This window comes from Caretta caretta, chromosome 27 (genome assembly GCF_965140235.1).
Source record: "Caretta caretta isolate rCarCar2 chromosome 27, rCarCar1.hap1, whole genome shotgun sequence".
NCBI classification, from domain to species: domain Eukaryota; kingdom Metazoa; phylum Chordata; order Testudines; family Cheloniidae; genus Caretta; species Caretta caretta.
In genome coordinates this window covers 12995528-13016176 of record NC_134232.1, presented here as the reverse complement: position 1 = coordinate 13016176, position 20649 = coordinate 12995528, and the positions used below count along the sequence as shown (strand labels likewise).

At 52.6% G+C, this 20649-nt stretch overlaps 1 protein-coding gene across 1 annotated transcript in view; it reads right to left on the bottom strand.

Annotated features, from left to right (window-relative positions):
* ERBB2 (erb-b2 receptor tyrosine kinase 2) overlaps positions 1–20099 on the bottom strand; it is a 52549-nt gene extending 32450 nt beyond the window's left edge. Inside the window, exon 1 of the mRNA XM_048830136.2 lies at positions 19869–20099. Within this exon, the coding sequence (XP_048686093.1) occupies positions 19869–19956 (88 nt within the window). The 5' untranslated portion in view covers positions 19957–20099. The remainder of the gene's footprint in view (positions 1–19868) is intronic.
* Between the last annotated feature and the right edge of the window lie 550 nt (positions 20100–20649).

The window sequence follows — 20649 nt, the reverse complement described above, 5'->3', positions numbered from 1 at the left end:
TTTCCCCAAGGCACAGAGCTGTGACTGGAGAGCTAGCAGACACTTGGCCCTTCTGCAGGGCATTCTGTCCAAGGGCAAGAGAGAGGAAGGGGGGCCTGGCCCCTAGTTCTCAAGCCTATGGGGCCAGATTTTCAGCAGAGCTCAGTTGTCATTAGACACCTAAAAAAGGACAGGTTTTCCAAAGGGCTTGCTGAGCTCTGTAGAGAATCCAGCCATTGTGTGCCTCTGGGCCTCAGTTTCCCACCTGTAAAATGGGAGCAACACGCCTTCCCGGCTGGTCTCGTTAGATCGTAAATTCCTGGGCTGGGATTCTGTTAGCGCGTGTGGGTGCAGCACCTGACACTCCAGCTCCAATCAACTAGGCCCCCTAGATGCTACCGTAAATACACAGAAGAGACCCACAGGGGATTATTACGCATCAGTCACTGCAAGGAAAACACAGGGCCCTGAACTCAGGTCTCAACAGGTAAAAGCTCCTGGAGTGTTGTTTTTAAACACAGCCGCTTGCAAATCCCCAGACTTCTCTATTGCCTCCTGAAGCCCGCTTTGGTCAGAGTCTGCCCAAGTGTAGGCAGGTTCCCTTTATCCATTTCAAAGGTTGCCCATATACCCAACCACTGCTGAGTGTTTGTAAATCAGGCAGCAGCTGTCTAAAGCCTTGCAGAAACCCCGAGGGAGAGATTACGAAAAAGGAATTTACAAACACCCAAAAAAACCAAAAATCCTTTTGCTAGCATTTGCCAGGGTCAAAGCAAAGATTTGAGAAATGCTTGGTTGTGTGTGGGTCTTGTGCCAGGCAGAGAGGAAGGGTCCGATGGGAATCAGTGCAATGGAGCATGCAGGCGAGGTGCCGGGTTTATTTTTATCTGGAAGTAATTGGTGCGGATGAAAAGCAGGTTCAAAGTTGCAGGAGGATTGTGAGGTGTACCGCAGAGCCGTGCGCCCTGCCATGTTTGTTATAAACCCTTCTGATCTCTAGAAATCAGACGGACGGGGAGAGACGCCGACACAGTTGGCTATTGAGGCTCAGCACCCAGCCGACTGTATCCAAGCTAAGTTTAAACCCCCTCTGCTCTGTGGACAGTTCAGGATTTCCTGTCACTGGAACTCCCACCCGCTCCCCGCCAACTTCTGGAAGGGTAGTGCGGCCGGCATTAATACCCTCTGGGTCACGGACTCGCTCCCCACACGGTCTGGACGCCGGACGTGGTTAGGAAGTGTCACTTTCCACAGGAAATGCCATGGACTAAAGTAACATCCATTTATCGTGGGAAGGCTTTCAACAGCTTCCTATGGGCTTCCTGTATGACTTCTCCCCACCACAAGGCAGAACAATGGGGTTTAGCCACGACCCTGTAAATGAGCAATTTGTTTGGTCTCGGCCCCCGGTTCTCAGCCCCCTCATTGCCTCAGATAAAAGCTCCTCGTGAGTTGGGGAGGCCGCAGTGGGAGGCCAAATGGATTGATGGCTTCTGCGAGTCAGGACCTCTCACCCCCACCGTTGTGATCAGCTAACAAAAGGCTCCTGTCAATTAATTAGACAGAAGCTGTCAACATGGAACTCCAGTAAGGAGCGTTTGATCTGGATGCCCGCAAAGCGCCTTCCGCGCAAACTTCCCACCGGTCACGAACGCTGGATGACTCTCCTCCCTCCCTGGGCAGAGGAGTCCCGTCCGCCCCACTTCACAGAGGGAGAAATTCGGCACTCGCCCCCAGTCAGCTGGAGAACAGAAACTCAGGAGCCCTGGTTCCCACTCCTGTGCTTTAGCAACGAGATCACGCCCCCGTCTCAGAGCCAGAAATCCTGTCTCCGAGTCCCCTGCTCCAACACTAACACCCGGCCCTTCCCAGGAGTCCTGTCTTATCCCCCCCTCGGACCCCAGACCACACTGGTCCGAACAACCTCCCGGGCAAGTCAGACTGAAGCGTTTGGTTCAAAGGACCCTGGTTCCCGTTCCGCAGCGACGCTGCTTGTCCGCTGGCCTTGCTCCTGGCCCTGCTGAGGCTGCCCAGCCAGAGGTGTCAGTTTCACTTGATGTCAGTTACACTTTCCCAGGCTGGGGCAGGGGGGTTGGGCCCCCCACCCCCCAGCTTCTGGGGGGATGTTTGCATGCTGCTGCGGCAAGTACTGGTGGGCCTTAGCTCTGCTGAGGGTAACTGAGGACAGAGCATTTGATGGGCCCCCCTGGCTCCTCCCAGGGGCACAGGGAACCACTTGGTTTCGATCCTTCCCCTCCGGCTCCAGAGTACCCATTCCCCGGCTCCTGTCACGCGCCCTGTTTATATGCCATGGGGTCCCCCCACTTTACTTCCCCAGGATGGTAGGTGGAGGTTAGACTTATGACCTAGCTGGGTTGGGCCACACTATTGTTACCCCTCAAATGTAGCTAAGGGACGGGCGCACATACCCCTGGATTGGCATCAGCTCGGCACTCCTGCGCCACAGTTCCTAAAATCCCGGCTGCCCCAAACTAAACAGTCTTGATTCACACAGCCAGCACGGGGTGGGCACCCCGAACTGCTGCGGGCTAGATGCCAGCCAGGTTTCCAAGGGCCCTGGGGTGGGGCATTACATAACCCAGTTACGCTGGCTTCAAAGCTCTCGGCTTTGCTGCCTCCTCCGTAGCAGGGCTAGGGTGGAGCTAGCTGGGTCTGGGTGAGGAAATCAGCCCAGTGAGAGAGAAGAAACAAACAATAACACAAACCTACGCAGCATCTCCACCTCCTTCTGGCTTGGATTCCAGAGCAGCAGGTGTGACCAAGCGTTAAAACTAAAAGGCCTTAGCAAACCGCCTTCCAACTCTGAGTAAGTCCCTATCCCGTGCTCCCTAGGAGAGCCCCCCAGAAGGGAGGGGGAGAAAGGAAAGAGACAGGGGGATAAACAAGGAGGCTATTCCAAACAGGCCCCACTTTCCAGTCCTCGTGGGTGGTGCGCTGAGCAGAATGTCTGAAGGGACGGGAAATTGTTACTCCTACGGCACTATACCTCCAAGGTGAGCTTCTTTGGAAGCTAAGTCTTTGGGGTGAAACAGACTCCAGAACAGCCCAGGGTAGGAACCCTGCACCTTGACTTTGTTCCCTGTTCAGATCTACACTTTAAACCGGGCTAAAAGCACGGTGCTGCTGCGGAGCAGTTGCTCCAGGCAGCTGGAGGTCCTTGGAAAACCAACACGTGATTCTGGCTCTACAGGGCTTGCATGACTGGTGGACTCAGTTCAGTTGACAGCAGAGTCCGGTCAGCGGCAGGAGCCTTGGTACAGGACTCCCTGGCTCTATTCACGACTCTGCGATTGGTGCACTGTGCGATCCCAGTCAAACTAGCAGTTGGGACTCCCAAGTGTTTGTGCAAACCTCTTCTTTGCCCGGGAACACACTTATCAGCCCCGTGAGTTTCCCTTACTGCAGGAGGTTCGGTCAGAGTCAGAACAAGACCATCAAAACCAGCTTGGGGCTCAACAATGAGACTGGTACGTGTCAGCCGAGATCAGGGCCCCATCGTGTGAGGTGCTGCACAGACACAGAGCAAAAGAAAATCCCTTCCCCAGAGAGCTCACAGTCTAAGGATGGAACTAAGCAGCGCCCCCATGCCCTGCCAATACAAGACACCCCACTTTGGGGGCAGGGGGTTCAGATCCTAACTAAATAACTAGCCCCTCTCTCTATTACCAAAACTCAAACATGGGACAAACTGGGACCTGGATACAGACTCCAATTCCAAGCCTCTGGCTCACAGGTCCTGGCCTATTGTTCACTCTTGTTCAGGGAGCTGCAGTTCTATGTAACACAATCCCCGCTGGCGGTTTGTCGGCTGCGGGGATCAGATGAGGGACCGCCGGATCTTAGCTTGAGCGTCTGCCTGCCCAGCCATCACAAGAGGGAGACGAGCATCACGCCACGTGGGCATGGGTTACACCTACAAGCATAAGATGCATTGGCGTGGGCAGAAGGAACGCAAGTCAAGGGTGCTGCATCTACAAACCTGACCACGTGCCAGGGGGAAGAGAACTCTCAGGCTGGCATTGGCGCTCGTAGGAATTACCCTGCCCCACCCAACATCCCCCTATAGCATTTCCCCTGTTGGATCCCCAATATTTACCCAGCAAATGAAACATCACGTATAAAACACATCTTTGCGCAGGTGATCTGAGACTATTTTTCCGATTGGCCAGCAGAAAGGAAGAGCACCTTGTGCTGGCTGTACTCCCCTCCCACGGTCCCTCCTTGCAGCAGACACCCAGGGAGAGCGATGCCATGATCAGCCGCCCGGCAGGGAGAAAAGGCGGCTTGCTCCTGCCAGCTGGGCTTGCTGCTGCTGGCACTCTTGCATTTGATCAGATAAGCCTCCTTGGCGGGAAACTGACTCTGCAAGGCTCCTGGTAAACAATCATTACAGCCACGCTGATGGTTGGTTGGAGTTGGATAATCCAGGGTGGGGCTCGCATGTGGATTGAAACCACCGGGCGCACTGAAGCGTGGCCCCAGACTCTACTGAACCCCCTTTGGGAGACTGCTGTGTTCGCTCTCCACCTGTCTCCAAGCTCGTGCCACTGAAATACTGGGAGGCAGGAGAGTGTCACCTGATAGGAACCAAAACTGGTGCAGAATCTGGCCTACCCAGTCTCCACCTCGATTTTGCAGACACGAGCCTGGAGAGTTTGGAGAAGTATCCAGACTTCGAAGCATTTATCAGAACTTCTGGAGAAGCTTTCTCCCTCTTTCCCCATCATCCGCCTGTCCATCATCCTCATTCTCAGATGAAGACAGGCTTCGAAACCTGGTCCATGAGGGAGGAGGTTGGCAGTAGAATGGTTCCTATAGCCCCTCTCTTTCCAGCACGTGTGCAGACACCCGGGTGAATGCAGACAGGCAGCGGCTGACATAACTTTAACCCCGTTGCTGCTAAATAGCCAGTGGTCCATTGCAACAGCGGCACTTTGATGGGGTGCAAGCGGCGCAAGGGGAAGCTATGGAGGAGCACGTTTTCCCCCTAGACGGGCATGCTGCGGCACTGGAGGGGAAGCTGTGGATGGAGGGGCATTGGCAGATGGGGCATTGCAACACACAGCCCTGGAGGGGCAGTCGTGCCCGGGATATGGCTGTGCATGGTGCAGTACCAGAGGTACATTATTTTTGCATGAATCCCTCGTAACTCTCCTCCCACACACGCCAGGCACTGAAGCAGTTAAACCCAAGTTCTGTCCAACTGCAGCTCATGAAATCAGAGACCCGGGTTTTGTAACCCAAACCCAGCCGGCAGACACTGATTTAAAAAAGCCAGGCAGTTCCGGAGGAAGCCACCGGACCGGAGGGGCACGTGGGGGCTCCATTTCTAATCACATCCGGAGAGGGACACCCACAGGCCTAGAGATCATAGAAACCCTCACTCCTGTGGCTCGCTCTGATGTCACAGACAGCTCTCAAATCCCTGTGACAGGGGCTGGCGTTCAGTGTGCAGTGAGGGGGCTGGGGGAGCTAGAGGGACACGGGATTTTCTGCCAGAGTCCAAGCCGGGGGATAAAAAAGACCCAATTGTTAAGAGAGCTGGTGGTCAGAGCCCACCCCAGACAAACAAAACTAGTAACAGTTGCATCTCCGAGGAAAGGCAATGACAGAGATGGGCCCAAACCATAAGGATCAGACCCCAAAGGGTTGTGAGTTCTGGTTCGGGTCACTGAGCATGCGCATCTGCTTTTAATACACACCCATCCTGTTCATAGAATCATAGAATATCAGGGTTGGAAGGGACCTCAGGAGGTCATCTAGTCCAACCCCCTGCCCAGAACAGGACCAATCCCCAACTAAATCATCCCAGCCAGGGCTTTGTCAAGCCTGACCTTAAAAACCTCTAAGGAAGGAGATTCCACCACCTCCCTAGGTAACGCATTCCAGTGCTTCACCACCCTCCTAGTGAAAAAGTTTTTCCTAATATCCAACCTAAATCTCCCCCACTGCAACTTGAGACCATTACTCCTCCTTCTGTCATCTGCTACCACTGAGAACAGTCTAGATCCATCCTCTTTGGAACCCCCTTTCAGGTAGTTGAAAGCAGCTATCAAATCCCCCCTCATTCTTCTCTTCTGCAGACTAAACAATCCCAGTTCCCTCAGCCTCTCCTCATAAATCATGTGTTCCAGACCCCTAATCATTTTTGTTGCCCTCCGCAGGACATTTTCCAATTTTTCCACATCCTTTCTTGTAGTGTGGGGCCCAAAACTGGACACAGTACTCCAGATGAGGCCTCACCAATGTCGAAAAGAGGGGAACAATCACGTCCCTCGATCTGCAGGCAATGCCCCTACTTATACATCCCAAAATGTCATTGGTCTTCTTGGCAACAAGGACACACTGTTGACTCATATCCAGCTTCTCGTCTACTGTAACCCCTAGGTCCTTTTCTGCAGAACTGCTGCCGAGCCATTCGGTCCCTAATCTGTAGCCGTGCATGGGATTCTTCCCTCCTAAGTGCAGGACTCTGCACTTGTTCTTGTTGAACCTCATCAGATTTCTTTTGGCCCAGTCCTCTAATTTGTCTAGGGCCCTCTGTAACCTGTCCCTACCCTCCAGTGTATCTACCTCTCCTCCCAGTTTAGTGTCATCTGCAAACTTGCTGAGGGTGCAATCCACACTATCCTCCAGATCATTAATGAAGATATTGAACAAAACTGGCCCAAGGACCGACCCTTGGGCCAACTTGATACCGGCTGCCAACTAGACATGGAGCCATTGATCACTACCTGTTGAGCCCGACAATTGAGCCAGCTTTCTATCCACCCTATAGTCCATTCATCCAGCCCATACCTCTTTAACTTGCTGGCAAGAATACTGTGGGAGACTGTGTCAAAAGCTTTGCTAAAGTCAAGGAACAACACGTCCACTGCTTTCCCCTCATCCACAGAGCCAGTTATCTCGTCATAGAAGGCAATTAGATTAGTCAGGCATGACCCGCCCTTGGTGAATCCATGCTGACTGTTCCTGATCACTTTCCTCTCCTCTAAGTGCTTCAGAATTGATTCCTTGAGGACCTGCTCCATGATTTTTCCAGGGACTGAGGTGAGGCTGACTGGCCTGTAGTTCCCAGGATCCTCCTTCTTCCCTTTTTTAAAGATGGGCACTACATTAGCCTTTTTCCAGTCGTCCGGGACTTCCCCCGATCGCCATGAGTTTTCAAAGATAATGACCAGTGGCTCTGCAATCACATCCGCCAACTCCTTAAGCACTCTCAGATGCAGCGCATCCAGCCCCATGGACTTGTGCTCGTCCAGCTTTTCTAAATAGTCCGGAACCACTTCTTTCTCCACAGAGGGCTGGTCACCTCCTCCCCATGCTGTGCTGCCCAGTGCAGCAGTCTGGGAGCTGACTGTGTTTGTGAAGACAGAGGCCCTACATCCCCAGCTGAGGTTGCGCTGGTCATGGGGGGAGGGGCGGTGGGTGAGTTGGAAGACGAAGGGAGTTGGGACAATCTCTATCGCCACTGTATGAAATGAGGGGGAACTTGATGCCGTAGTTAAGGTTCTAGTCTGGGACTCAGGAGACCAGGCCTCGATGCCTTGTGTGACCATGGGAAAGTCACTTAGCTTCTCCTTTCCTCCGTTTCCCCATCTGTAAAATGGGGATAATAGCACGGCCTTGCCTCACGGGGGCGTGAGGATAAATTCATTTAAAGTCGGTGAGGAGCTCTGGTAACAGAGGCCAAAGGTCAATTAATCCCAAACAGGATGGTGGGTTTTGTGTGAGGTGGATGTTTGCCCAATAGGAACTCAGCTGAGACCCCACAAACTCATTGCACAGGGGTCAGCAAACAGCCCTTAGGCCGGTTTCAGAGTAACAGCCGTGTTAGTCTGTATTCGCAAGAAGAAAAGGAGGACTTGTGGCACCTTAGAGACTAACCCATTTATTTGAGCATGAGCTTTCGTGAGCTACGGCTCACTTCATCGGATGCATTGATGGCCCTTAGGCCGTTAATGTGCTCACCCCAGCATCGCTGTCTCTGCACCCACTGTGCTGCCCAGCCTCGGTAGCAGCAAGTCAGTCTGTTCTTGGGGGTTGATGGGGGGAAGATATGAATGACTAGTTACCCCCTTGTTAGCATTTATCCCGAGACAAAACAGTCCCTGCACCAGCCAGGGCTGGGGTCCAGCTCTGGGCCCAGTTTTAAGGCGTGCTGCACGCGGAGGCCAATATTTTAAGCTATTCAGTCGATCATTTAGGGAGCGAAACAGAGGTTTGTCTTTATCCCACCCTGAAACCCCACCTGTGGCTTTCCCTGCTGGGACGCTCTGGGAACAGGGAGGACCCTTGTACCCCAGCTTCTGCCCAAGCAACTCATGCCTGAGGGAGTTCGGAGGGTGTGATAGGGCCAAGCCACAGACGGGAGTTATGGATCTTTACCTCAAGCTGTAGCAACTCCTACTTTTAGGGCTGGAGGTTTCCAGTTCAGTCCTCACTGTGTCAGCCAGGAGGGCGTCTGTTGCATCTGGGCCGCCCCGGTGAGGGACCAGTCAACCTGGAGATAAGTCTCTGTGATGGGGCTCTCCATTCCTTCTGCTGAGCTGTGGCCATAGGATACCAGAGGCCTTAGTGCCCCTTTGGTCTGGGCAGATTCACAGAGTTTAAAACCAGAAGGGCCCATCCTGACCGTCTACTCTGACCCCCTGCATAGCACAGGCCAGAAAACTGGCCCCGGCAATTCCTGCCTCCAATCCAAACCTTGGGGTTGAGCTAGAGCAAGGTGATTTCTGTATACTGTTAATTCCTGGATTGGGACAGAAACACAGGACCTGGTGGCTCAGGGACACAAGTGCTCCCCCCTGAGGCCCCCGTCGCTACCATGGACTCCTCGCAGAGCAGTACGGCCAAGGCTCTGCCTCACCCTGTCTCCCCTGATTGACGGTGGCAGCAGGTCACCCCCAGGCAGTTGCAGGTTTTGATGGAACCGCTTTTTCAGGTTGGGCGTGTTTAAAAAGTCAAAGGACTGACGCAATGTTGTGGAGCCAAGCTTCCCCTCCCCGACACACCTCCGCCTCGCCTGCCCTGACGCAGCCTTCCCCCGCCCGGCCTCCTGCAACTGCTGCAGTTGTCACCACATGCTGTGAGTGGCCTGCTGTCCACTGGCCCACGGCGACAAAGGCCACCCAGGGGGGTATGGGGGCTCGAGGGGCCATTGCCCTGACTCTTCTTCCCCGGGCAGTGCGTGCCACCTGGGGGGCAAGCCAAGGTTCAAAGCCAAAGCCAAGTGACCAAAACCAAATGGGGGTAAAATAGCTGCAACAGGATAATAAATATTGAGCATTTTACTTCTTAAAGATGAGCCAGGGCCTGCATACTACAAACACAAAGACAATATGGCACCAGAAACTCAGCGCCAAGTCCCGTTTGAAGTCCTGGAATGTGGGATGTTTTCCTAGACACATCTAGTCCACAGGGCAGCACAATACACTAGTGGAGGCCATCAGTTCAACCCCAGTGGGTTGGCCAAGATGGGCACCATCCCTAGAGCAAGAGGCAACCGCCCTGCATTGCTGGGCTGCAGACAGACTGACAAGTCCCTTAGGGGGGTTGGGGGAAAAGGAGGTGGAAACTAACTTTGCCCAGGGAACTGGAGAAAGGATCAGATCTTAGAGAAGGGAGGGGCAGCAACCAGAGGATGGTGATCTCCAGGAAGGAAGCAGCTGGGAGATCTTCCTCCTTGACCAAACTGGGGCTTGATGGGTCAATGTCTATTAGAGCAGCACTCCTGAAGGGGTGGGGCTGAGAGACCCAATTCCCTTAGAGATGGTGGTGTAACCCACAGGTGCATGTGTGTTACTGGTCCCCCTCTGTGCCTGACCCTCGCCATTCTTCCAGCTCAAATCCAGGATATGGGCCCACTTCTGTGACAGCCGCCATCTTGGCCAACACCCCGGCAATTGAACCAGGGAACCTCCAGAGCTAAGTTTGAGCAAGACAGCTCCTCTGTGGATCAGGCACAGAGGGGGGCCCTGTACCACGCTCTGACGAATGGGCTACACCAACTCACTGGAGGAACAGGGTCTTCCCTATAGGTTCAGCCGGGTGGGTGGCCCATCAGGATAGTACAGAGGGAAAACTCCTTTCGGGGGTATGCGTTTCCCCTCGGGGAAGCAGCTGAGTTGCAGCAGACTGAATGGCTGGATATCCTTGGGAGGCTTGCCCTGGAGTCTCCAGGAATTAAAGATTAAGCTTTAATTAAAGATTATGTCGTAATGAAATCTCCAGGAATACATCCAACCCAAACTGGCAATCCTCGCCCTTGGCCCCCACAGTGGCGGGGGGGGGGGGCAGCACCACACCATTCCTCCTTGGCTTCTCCGACCCGCCCCCGCCAAAGAGGCAGGCGGGCTAAGGACATCTCCTTCCCAGCATTCAGTCCGCAGCGGGGTCTCTACAGGGGACAATGGCCCGCGAGGGCCTGTAATAAAGTCAACTTCCCGCGGCCAGGCATTCTCTGGATGTCGGTAGCCAGTCTCCTAGCAACGGGCGGACGGTGGTAGGCCTCAGGCCTGCCTGGCCCAGCTGAATGGGAGGCCTGATGCTGGAGCTCTTATCTGGGGCTTGGAATGAGGGCAGATTAAAATGAACAGCGCCTTGTAGGCAAGCCAGCAAATAGCCTCGGCCATTCCCAGCCACAAGAGACAGGGGCAACTGTGCCTCAGAAGCAAGATAGCCGGGAATCAATAACCCCCGGGCCGCACTGCCCGTGTGCCACCTCTGCTATCCAAAGGGTCATCACTCAGGATCTGTCCCCCTTGGTCTCTTGGGGGCTGGTTTGCAGCTAGCCAGCACCCCCCCCACACACACACATCTATTGTTGCACCAGTGGGTCTGCAAACAGTACCCCTTCTTCCCCCCCCCCAGTCTGGACTGTGTAGGCAAGTGGTAACTTTGCACTGGTAAAATGGACCCGCGCCTGATCCCCCAGGAGAGAATCTAGGCTGGCAAATACAGGGGATCGGATGGGGAGAGCAGGGAGTGAAGTGAGAGGTTCTCCAGCTCTCTCCTTATGTCTCTCCTGGCTCCCCACTGCCCACACATGGGTGAGGGGGGATTGTTGGGGTTCCAGCCAGCCAGGGCTGCAGCAGGGATTACAGCAGGTGATTACGGGGAGGGTGCTCTGCTAGTCGTTGACAGGGTAGAGACAGAGAAGCTAGAGAATGGAGCAGGCTGCTGCTGAAGCTGCCCGCTGGATCTCTGGTCATGCAAGTGCTGTGACTCCAGTCTCCCCTTTGTAGAAAACTGATGGACAGAGACTAGTTTGCCCAAGCCTGCTCCTTTCCCTTCGATCAGCTCGGTTGATATCCCCTGCCCTCCCCCAACTCTTTCCACCAGCTGGGGAATCGAGCCCCAGGACTGATCACTGGGGAATTTTCTATTCATGTCCCTTTCATGTGAGCATCTCAAAGCTCTGTACATACGAATAAGCCCTATACTCCCAGAGGCCAGGCTTATTATCCCCATTTTAATGAATTTAAGCTTAAATTAACGTATGTGCAGCAGGTGGTCGTCAAGTGCTGAATAAGGAAGTTATACCGTTTGGCAGGTAGGGAAACTGAGGCACAACATGATGCTCTGACTGACCCAAAGTCACACAGCAGGTACGGGGAGAGCCAGGAATAGAACCCATGCGTTCTGATGCCCAGCGCCCCTGCTCTAATCAGTAGGAAACACTTCCCTCTCCCAGACCTGGGAAGAGAACCCAAGAGTCCTGACTCACACCACACCTTGCTCTCACCTCCCATTTGGTAGCCTTGTGGACTTGTTTAATTCTGCTGTTCTCCAGGATGCAGAATTATGGGGAAAAAATAGAAGCAGGGGCAAACATTTCTCTGCCAGCTACTGAGGTGGGGATGGGGAGGAAGGAAAGGGGCAGCAGCTGTTGAGGTTCACTCTGTGCCCCCCAAGTCCCTCCCAGTAAAAGCAAACTGCCTTGTCATGCACCCCAGAGAGCAGTGCTGGCATTTTGCCCTGTGACCCTACAGCAGAAGCTCACTGGCTGCTCGCCACAGATCACGGGAGCTGGGATTCCATTTGTCAGATTCCTGAAAAGCTCGGGCAGCATCGGCTACGTGACTGAGCAGCCGGGAGAAGGGATTTGTCCTGGGCTGGGCTGGGAAGCCTGCAGGCTTGGGACTTCAAATCCAGGTTGGAAAAAAATGATCCACACAGAGATTCAGAGAGATGCTGGTTTTTTCCCTCTCCCTTTGTCACAGATGCTCTGTAACTTCAGGGAAAGGTTCCTAACCCTCCTTGTTCCTTTCCAACTCAAACGGTCCTACCCCACCTCCACAGTGGTAAATTACCAACCCTCCCCAGCCTTCAGCCTGTGGGCTGGGACAGCAAACAGGGCGCTCCCCGCGCGGCCTGACTGACAGCTTGCCTTGGGCCGAACAGCTGCCCAGCAATGGCATGCCGCGTGCGTAAAGCCAGCCGCGTCCAGCAGCCTCCCGCCTGCTCTGGGTCACAGGACGTGTCTGCGCAGCCTGATTCTGAGCTGTCCCTTGTCTGGGTTTGTGCTAAGGCGAGGAGTTCTGGCCTGGCGCAAAGGAGCTGAGCCCCCGGGGGTCTGTGCTTGGAGCCGCCTCCTTGATCCCTTTGGGGGGCTCCAACTTGCTGTCCAGCTCCTGGGCTCCTAAACTTGATGTAATTGTCTGCTGCTCTCTCTCGTGCTAAGCCTGGCTTCAGCTTCCTCTGTGTCCTCTGCCCTTTCCTCCTGCCAACCCCCGGCGCTATTCCTCACTCCACGGCTTCGTTGCCATCCCCTCGGGCCTGCCACAGTGCAGCTGCTAACGTCACCTTGCCCTGCCAGCACTCTGGGGCAGTACCTGATCCCAACGGGAGCATCGACTGGACTCTGACGAGCCAAACGATGTCCGACCCCTTCGGTTCTGTCCCGCTAGCCCTCCCCAGGGTGGCTGCTGGCATCGCAAGTGGCCCAAACTCTGTGGCAGAGCATGGCAGGCTGGGAACCACTGCACCAACCACATATCCATCCATACATTGATCTCCAGCCCCATTAGCTGGGGAAGCCAGCAGGGCCCCCCCATTTCCTGTTCCCACCCATTCCTTACCCCCCCCTCTACTCAGAGTAGTGCCCCTCCCCACTGGCTGCATTTCCAAGGCCCAGCAAGCAGGGCTCTGAACATTTAACAGCTGCTGCTGGGACACAGGGAGGCTCAGGAGAGGTCCGAGTGTGGGAGATCTCTGCTGTGGCAGAAGTTTAAAGGTCACCTTTGGAACAAGCTGGGCCAGGGCAGATTTGTATTTCATGCTAGGCTAACGCAGAGAGGAATCCCCCAGAGGCTGCGGAGATAAAGAGGGAAAGAGAATAATTAATGCCAGGGGCTGATCTGATCTGTCCTTGTGAGCTTCCTGGCTCAGCTCTGCACCATCACAGGGGTTCCCCAATTTCCTGATCCCGCAACTGAGCACATGGAGGGCAGCATGATGTGGGAATCCCTTTTGGATTTGGAAGCTTCTCCCCTTCGAGCAGCACCTGTGCTATGCAGAGGGAGGTGGGGCTCTCGAAGGAGTGTGGTGTTTCCTAGAGGATCCTGGGAGCAGTCCTGGGGACCATCGTTTGACCAGAACAGATCCAAGCGCGTGCCCAGTGCATAGAGCAGAACAGAGTATGTAAAGCTTCATGCTGCCAGGGGAATCATTTGAGGGGGAGGGTCCCATCTCCCATAGATAGCTTGTTTTCGCTTTCTTGCCATCACCTGCAGCCAAAGCTCAAGGTCTAAATCCACCTGCTAATCAAGAGATTGGTGTAGGATTCCAGAGAACAATGAACTGTGGCAGCTTTTGGTGGGGCAAAGGCCAGAAGGGCCCAGCACCTGCAGACAGGGCCAGATTTTCACAAGGGTTCAGTGGGAGCTGCTGGCCTTTTACCAACACCTGGCTCCAGGAGCACAAGTACGTTTTACAGGGGAGGCTTCTCAAAGCTGGATTTAGATGCCCAGTTACAATTAAATGGAATCAGGCTTCCAAAATCCATGAGCTTTGGCTTCCAAGTCTCACCCTCCTATCCCCAATCCTCTCCTCCCGCTCCCCGCAGGGTCTGGTGACCTTCCTGGCATGAGGCAAGGCCTGTCTGTTTACTCTGCCTTTTGGAAGAGGGTCAGTGCCATGCTGGGAAGGGAGTTGAGGTTTGTGGGGGGACTGCTGGTGGGGCAGTGTCTGGCTTTAGTCTGATGGCCTCTCTTTTCAAAGCTGCTACATGTGCGCCTACGAATAAGACAGGGCAGCTTTTATCGCCATATGGATCCATATAAATCAATAGCGTCACCTCACGTTTCGTATAATGCCCCTTTTAGTCTATTTATCTGCGGGTCTGAACCCCATCTGAACAGCTCGCAGTCTTTGCATTTGTCCTCACACAGCCACATGAGGCAAGGTACTTATCCCCACTGTGCAGATGGGGAAACTAAGTCACGGAGAGGCTAACTGACTTGCCCAGGGTCATGCAGGGCACAGTGACAGAGCAGGGACTTAAACCTGCTGAGTCTCCCAAATCCCTGGCTAGCTGCCTACCTGCCGGGCCCATCCTGCCTCTGCAGCCATTTGCTAACCAGGGGAGGGTTGCTCAAAGGAGCCTGTGGGAGGGAGGCATTTCTGAAGGGAAATTCAGTGGGCACTGAGTGCCTGACTCTCTTAGGATAATCTCAGCTTCTGGACTGAATAAACCAAGCAGCACAGAGAAGCATCACACTCAGCACCTGCGAATCCCTTTATTGGTAGCCTCCGCCGAGGGCTAAGCAGGTGGTAGAGACCCAACTCCCCCTGGGGGTCAGGCACAAGACAGATTGCGGGGATGCCGTGTAGGGAGGGAGGGCATGGAAAGCGCGCCCTGCTGTTTTCTGGACTGTCCTTGTTCTGGGGATAGGCTAAGAAGCGTTGGCCTCCAGGGCTGGCCAGCCAGCATTTAAACTAGAAAAAGAAGATACTGAGTGCTGCCCTATTTGCTCTGCCCTCTCTGAGGGGAGAGGGGCTGTATCCTGCTGTTTCAGGAGGTGGAATCAATGCTCTGACTATGGTCCCATCTCACCCACATACTAAGGGACGGAGAAGTACAACTAACACTCCTGGGAGAGTGCATCCCACCTACACAGCCTGAGATGCAACATCCCTGAGCAGGTGCCAAGCTGAGATCCATCCATCCATTACGGGAAGATTGTCCCTTTCCCCGCCTGCCTTCTCTGCTACCTCCCGCTTCACCAGGCTGGCCTGAGGGCAGTGGTGGAGGTGGGGGGATGGTGGGGTCTCCTCTCTCCCAGCTGTGCTCTGCGCCCCTGGCAGTGAATCTGAAGGGAGCTGGCTGCCAAAGGCGGAGAGTTGGGTGCAGGTTGTTAAAGTTGCATAGGAATGTGAGACAGCCCAGGCTCCCAGCAAGGTTAGTCAATTATCAATCATTAAAGGCTCACTCATGCAGTCAGCACCGGACATTTCGCTGGGAGGCTAAGGGCCTCTTGTTTATACTGATGTTAAATGCCTCGTGTGCACAGAACCTGTTTAAAAACCTGGGGGACAGAAGGCCTCTGTTTAACCACAGAGCAGTGGGGAGAGCTCCCCACACAAACATGCATCAAACTCTGCTAACAGCTCTCAAACCTGACCTGGAGGGAACAATTCTTCGGCAGAGCAGGGAGTCTAGCTTTCAATTCCTGCTAACAAGCGTTCCAATTAGTGCCAACACTTCTCCACTGCAAATTGGACTGAGGTGTCACAAACTCATCACACTTTTGCCACTGAAAAAGCCATCAGATTGTAACTGCTACTGACCTGGATTGGATTCAAACAGGCCACTTAGCTATGAAAGCCTCTATATTCTATTAACCCGCTGTGGCGAGCGTGGGAGAGTCCTGTATTATTTTTATTAATAATTATGTGTGCCTCAGTTTACCTGCTTGATATTATCTTCCCTGATCGCATGGCATTAAATCAGAGGAAGGGAAACAGACAGGAAACGAAACAATGATGGAGAGAAGGTATCTCCAGAGAGAATACCAAGGGTCTTCCAAGGAGCAATGGTGGGGACGGGAAATGGGGAGGCTATTAATTGGGAAATGCCCATCTGCCTGTCTCCAGCTAGGCTAGCAGGTTTATTTTTCCCAGGCTCAAGCCTAGGATCAAAGGGACACTGAACCATTAAGATTCCCCCACCTAGAGAGGAAGGGTAGTGAGCGGGCAGCACGAGCAGGAGATGAATCTCTGACAGAGATGCACAGAGAGGATGCTGAGGGGGCTGTCTGTCTCTCCCAGGCCAGCTGTAGGGGTGTCTCGGCTGAGTGCAACTTGCCCAAAGCTTACAAGGAAAGAACAAAGTGTAGGTAAGATTCATAAAAAGAAAAGGAGGACTTGTGGCACCTTAGAGACTAACAAATGTATTTGAGCATAAGCTTTCGTGAGCTACAGCTCACTTCATCAGATGCATGCCATCCAATGAAGTGAGCTGCAGCTCACGAAAGCTTATGCTCAAATAAATTTGTTAGTCTCTAAGATGCCACAAGTCCTCCTTTTCTTTTTGTGGATACAGACTAACACGGCTGCTACTCTGAAACCTGTCATTAGGTAAGATTCATGCGTATTGGCCTTTGTTATTTTAACCCAATTCTCTCCCAACTGTGTTCCTGTCGAGTAATAAATAATACTTTGTTTTGAAAAGGCTGAACTGTGTAGCTGCATAAATTATCTGGTTACGCAGCTCCTGAGAGAGAAGCCTCCTGCAGGGAGCCAAGCCAAAACTGGAGCCACGGGGAGAAACCGGGGTGCTATCACCCAGGGACCCAGTGGCACAGGTGCAGGATTCTGCCTCGAGTGAAATGGGCCTATCACTAGAAGACTGCCGAGGGGTACAAAGCAGAGCACACTCTGTGATCCTTGACATCAGCCCTTCAGTCAGGGATTGTGTCTTACTATAGGGCTATGCCTCGCCAAGCCCAATCGGGCCCTGATCTCAGGTGGGGCCTGTGGGTGCTATTATTTATTATCTACATTAAAATAACAGCCACCATTTAAAAAATAAATAAATCTAAGCAGGGTCTGGAGAGAGTGAATTGAAGAGATGACTCTACGGGCAAAGATTCCTAATGGAGGGATCCATTCAGCTGCGGAACTGGATCTTAAGGAAGAGTCTGGGTGCTCCATCTCTACAGATGCTTAAAACTGGAGGACTGTGCAAGCACGGAGAATAGACCCACGGAACAATCCTGAACCTGCTGGGAGGATGTGATAATTTAACAGGGCTTTTCCCACTGTTAACCTGGACGATTCCATGGCCTGACCAGTACGTTGGAGATAGTTAATTTAGTCAGATTTTTAGATGCACTGATTCCAGGATCACGCACAAAACATCCTCCAACAACACACACGCAGACTCACCCCAGGGTTAAGCTGCACACAACCTTGCAATCACCCATTGTGTAAACAGACGGGCCTGACCTTGTGCCCTAAATGTTATCAGACTCAGTTTCTCTCAGTGTCCAAAGTAATTCTACCGTAACCAACAGTGACTCTGTAACCCGATGGACCGAGTGTTTGCGGGATTGGGGCAGTGACTCTTTTTAACGTCAGAGGTGTTATCACTGTTTATTTTGGAACACTGTAACTCAGGCCCTGCCAGGATGTCCCCATTCCTGGGAACAGGTTCCCTCTCCTGGGAAATTAGGGAGATCAATTAACTTAAACAGTTTTTCAGATATTCTGATCCCGACCAACACAAAGCATCTTATTGGCATGTGAATTGGAAAAGGTGATTCAGAATTCAGTGCCCACTTTATGCTTGGATCTCACCAGCTTAGCAGGGTTGGGCCTAGATGGAATGTATATGGGGCAGAGAGATACACACAAGCACACAGGAAAACCCAAGCAGTGCTCCCAAGTCAGTAGGTGATGCTCTTTCTGAACCAATGTCCCACCATGGCAGTAAGGGGCACACTGGTGCTGTTTTTTGTCTGAGATATCAGCTGAAGTAATTAAAGATCCTGTGGGATTTTCTCCCCTTGGGAGTAGGGGGGTTAACCTGGCTGTCCGTGCCAATTCCAATCTGAGTAAATACGTTCTGCCACCCTACATCCCCCTTCACTCCTGCAGATTCAAGTGAAGGAGTTTTCCCCTTCACTTTCTCCCTCAAACTGTTGGATAGTGTTGCTCTGTGCTGTTAGGCAGCTGATGTGTTCCACCCCAGAACTGGCTGCATCTCACCTTGTGAGTGAAGTTACTCCTGTATATGTAAAGTCTCTGAAGCATTTCAGGATGAGAGATCCTTTATAAAATACTGTTCTCTGAGGGCCACATTGCCCAGGAGCTATTATCCCTAAATATAGTGTATTACAGGGACTCTAGGGCCTAGGTACGGGTTTAAAGTAGACCTGCCCCATTTGCAGGTCAACTTCATACTGAACTAAGACATCAGAAAACAAACACTACCAGTTAGTAAAGATTTGGGTTTGTGCATAAGGTGCTATGAATCATTTACCTAAATCCGACATACCAGATATCTCCCTTGGGAATCAGCACCTAGAATTTCCTGTCTGTCCTCTCATCCAACAGAGCTGGACAGTCAATGAGCTACAAAATGTAACTGCATCAATAAAGTTGCAGCCCCACGGTATTCAAATACAATAAACAGCTTGACACTGTAAACAGCAGACAAGATGGATGAGGTGGTAACATTTTCAATAAACAACTTGCCTTCTGGCTAAAATCTCAAATCTTTCTGGCCTCACTTAATTCCCCATTGTACATTTTGAAAAACATACAAAACAAGCATTCACTTTCAACCAGCCCCCTCACAAAAACAGGCTAGAATCCTAGCCTCCAAAACTTGTAACATAAACTCCTTTCCAGACTATTTAATGTGTGAGTGAGATAGAAAACAATTGCCTAGGTAAACTATGACTGGCCTGGAGATTCAGCCTCTGGTGATTCCGCACACAGAGCAACATACGATTAAAGAGACAAATTCAGCCCTTAGAGTTCATCCAGCACCTCAGAGTGTGTAAAGTCTGACCCTGCCATCTACTGCTGTACAGAGCAATCAGGTGGGTAACTCCGTTCCCTTACCATGAAGTGATTAGGCACACAACTCACTCCAGATCTCTGCATCGTGCAACCTGAGTGTCTGCATGTGATTGCCTTTGGGCTATTAGGCAAGTTCCATGGACCCTAGTTTTTAAACCCACTCATTCCTTGTAACAGCGACAACGAGAAAGGGGAATGAAAGAAACCATTTTCAAAACCAGTCAAGTCTCCCCCTCCCTACACTCCTGATGCAGCCGCAGTTCTCTGCCTCTCTGGTCACGTCTGACTGGTGTAATGGTCCCTGGGAAAGGGGCACAGCGATCGCCCTTTCGTGCGTGTCTCAAACAACACAAAAGGGCAACATCTAGAAACACCCTCCCGCACTGAAGCGGCAGCCCTGCTCTGACGAGTGAAAGCTCCAGCTAAATCCTTGCTCAACTAGGACTCATGGGACCCAGTCAATGTCATGATCGCGAAAGTAATTAACAAACTCTTCGCCCCCCCGCTCCCCCTACTCCCCCTCACACCTCACTCTGCTGGGTGGAATGATTCATTTCTGCCTTCTCAGTAGATCTTTGAGTAACGACACTAAAGATCATTCAACTAGGTCAGGTCTCTTTCTTTATGCAAGTTCCACAAAACTTCAGACAAAGTTTTTTTGGGTGTGCCCCCCTCCCCCCTTACTTTTCCGGGGCTGCGTGTGCTTGTTCGGAGTTTTCTTCGCCCACATCCTAAAATCTCTCTCCCTGATCTGAAATTTCTCTTTGCCAACGTCCCACACAAGCTTGCTTTTCTCTCTCTCTCTCTCTCTCTCTCCTTTTTCAAATCTGACCCACCTTCTGTGCTCCAGCAGCCCGGCAAGAAAGAGGCTAAAAGCAGCCCCATGCAGAAACAGCAGCTGCTGGGAAGGATCATCTTTTTCATTGCAGACAGCAACCCATGGCTTCTTGCAGAGAGGGGTCTTCTCAGAAAGTTTGGGTGGGTTTCCCTTCCTTTGCACGCTCAGATCCACAACTTTATTCCTGCACAGGACTTCCTCCTCTGGGCGGCGGAGACGTGCCGCGCGCGCCCCCGAGCTGGATTCCAACTCCCTTGGGAGTGGCTAGGCATTCTCACTCCTTGTAGCATGCCAAGACCATTGTGTGCCTCCTAAGAAAGCACTTCTCTCCGTCCTGGTGCGGCAGGGTCATTCTGATTTCACTTTTCTCTTTGCCTCTTTTGTTTGGTCTCAGTCTGGGCTGCCCTGGGACAGATCGGGGTAAATGGAGAGGTCGTGAAAGAGGATGAGAGCGAAAACTAAAAGGGCTGATTGAGGGGTACACATTGGAAAAATCTCTCCTGGGGTGAGGGAGGCTTGCAAACTGCTCTAACAACCACTCCAGAGCAGGGAAACTCCCTCCAGATCAAGGGAACCGGGAGATGGACGTCAGCCGCTGCCCAGGGGTTCTGCGATTTAGGGACAGATCTCCAAAAGGGTGCAACTCTCCAGGTGCCTAAACAAGCAGCTGGATTTGCAAGAGGGCTTTCAACAGGAGTGGTTGGGTGCTGTGCAGTTTGAATATCTGACCTCATCTTTCTGGGCCGAAATAGAGAGGCTCAGCTGACTTGAAAATCTCC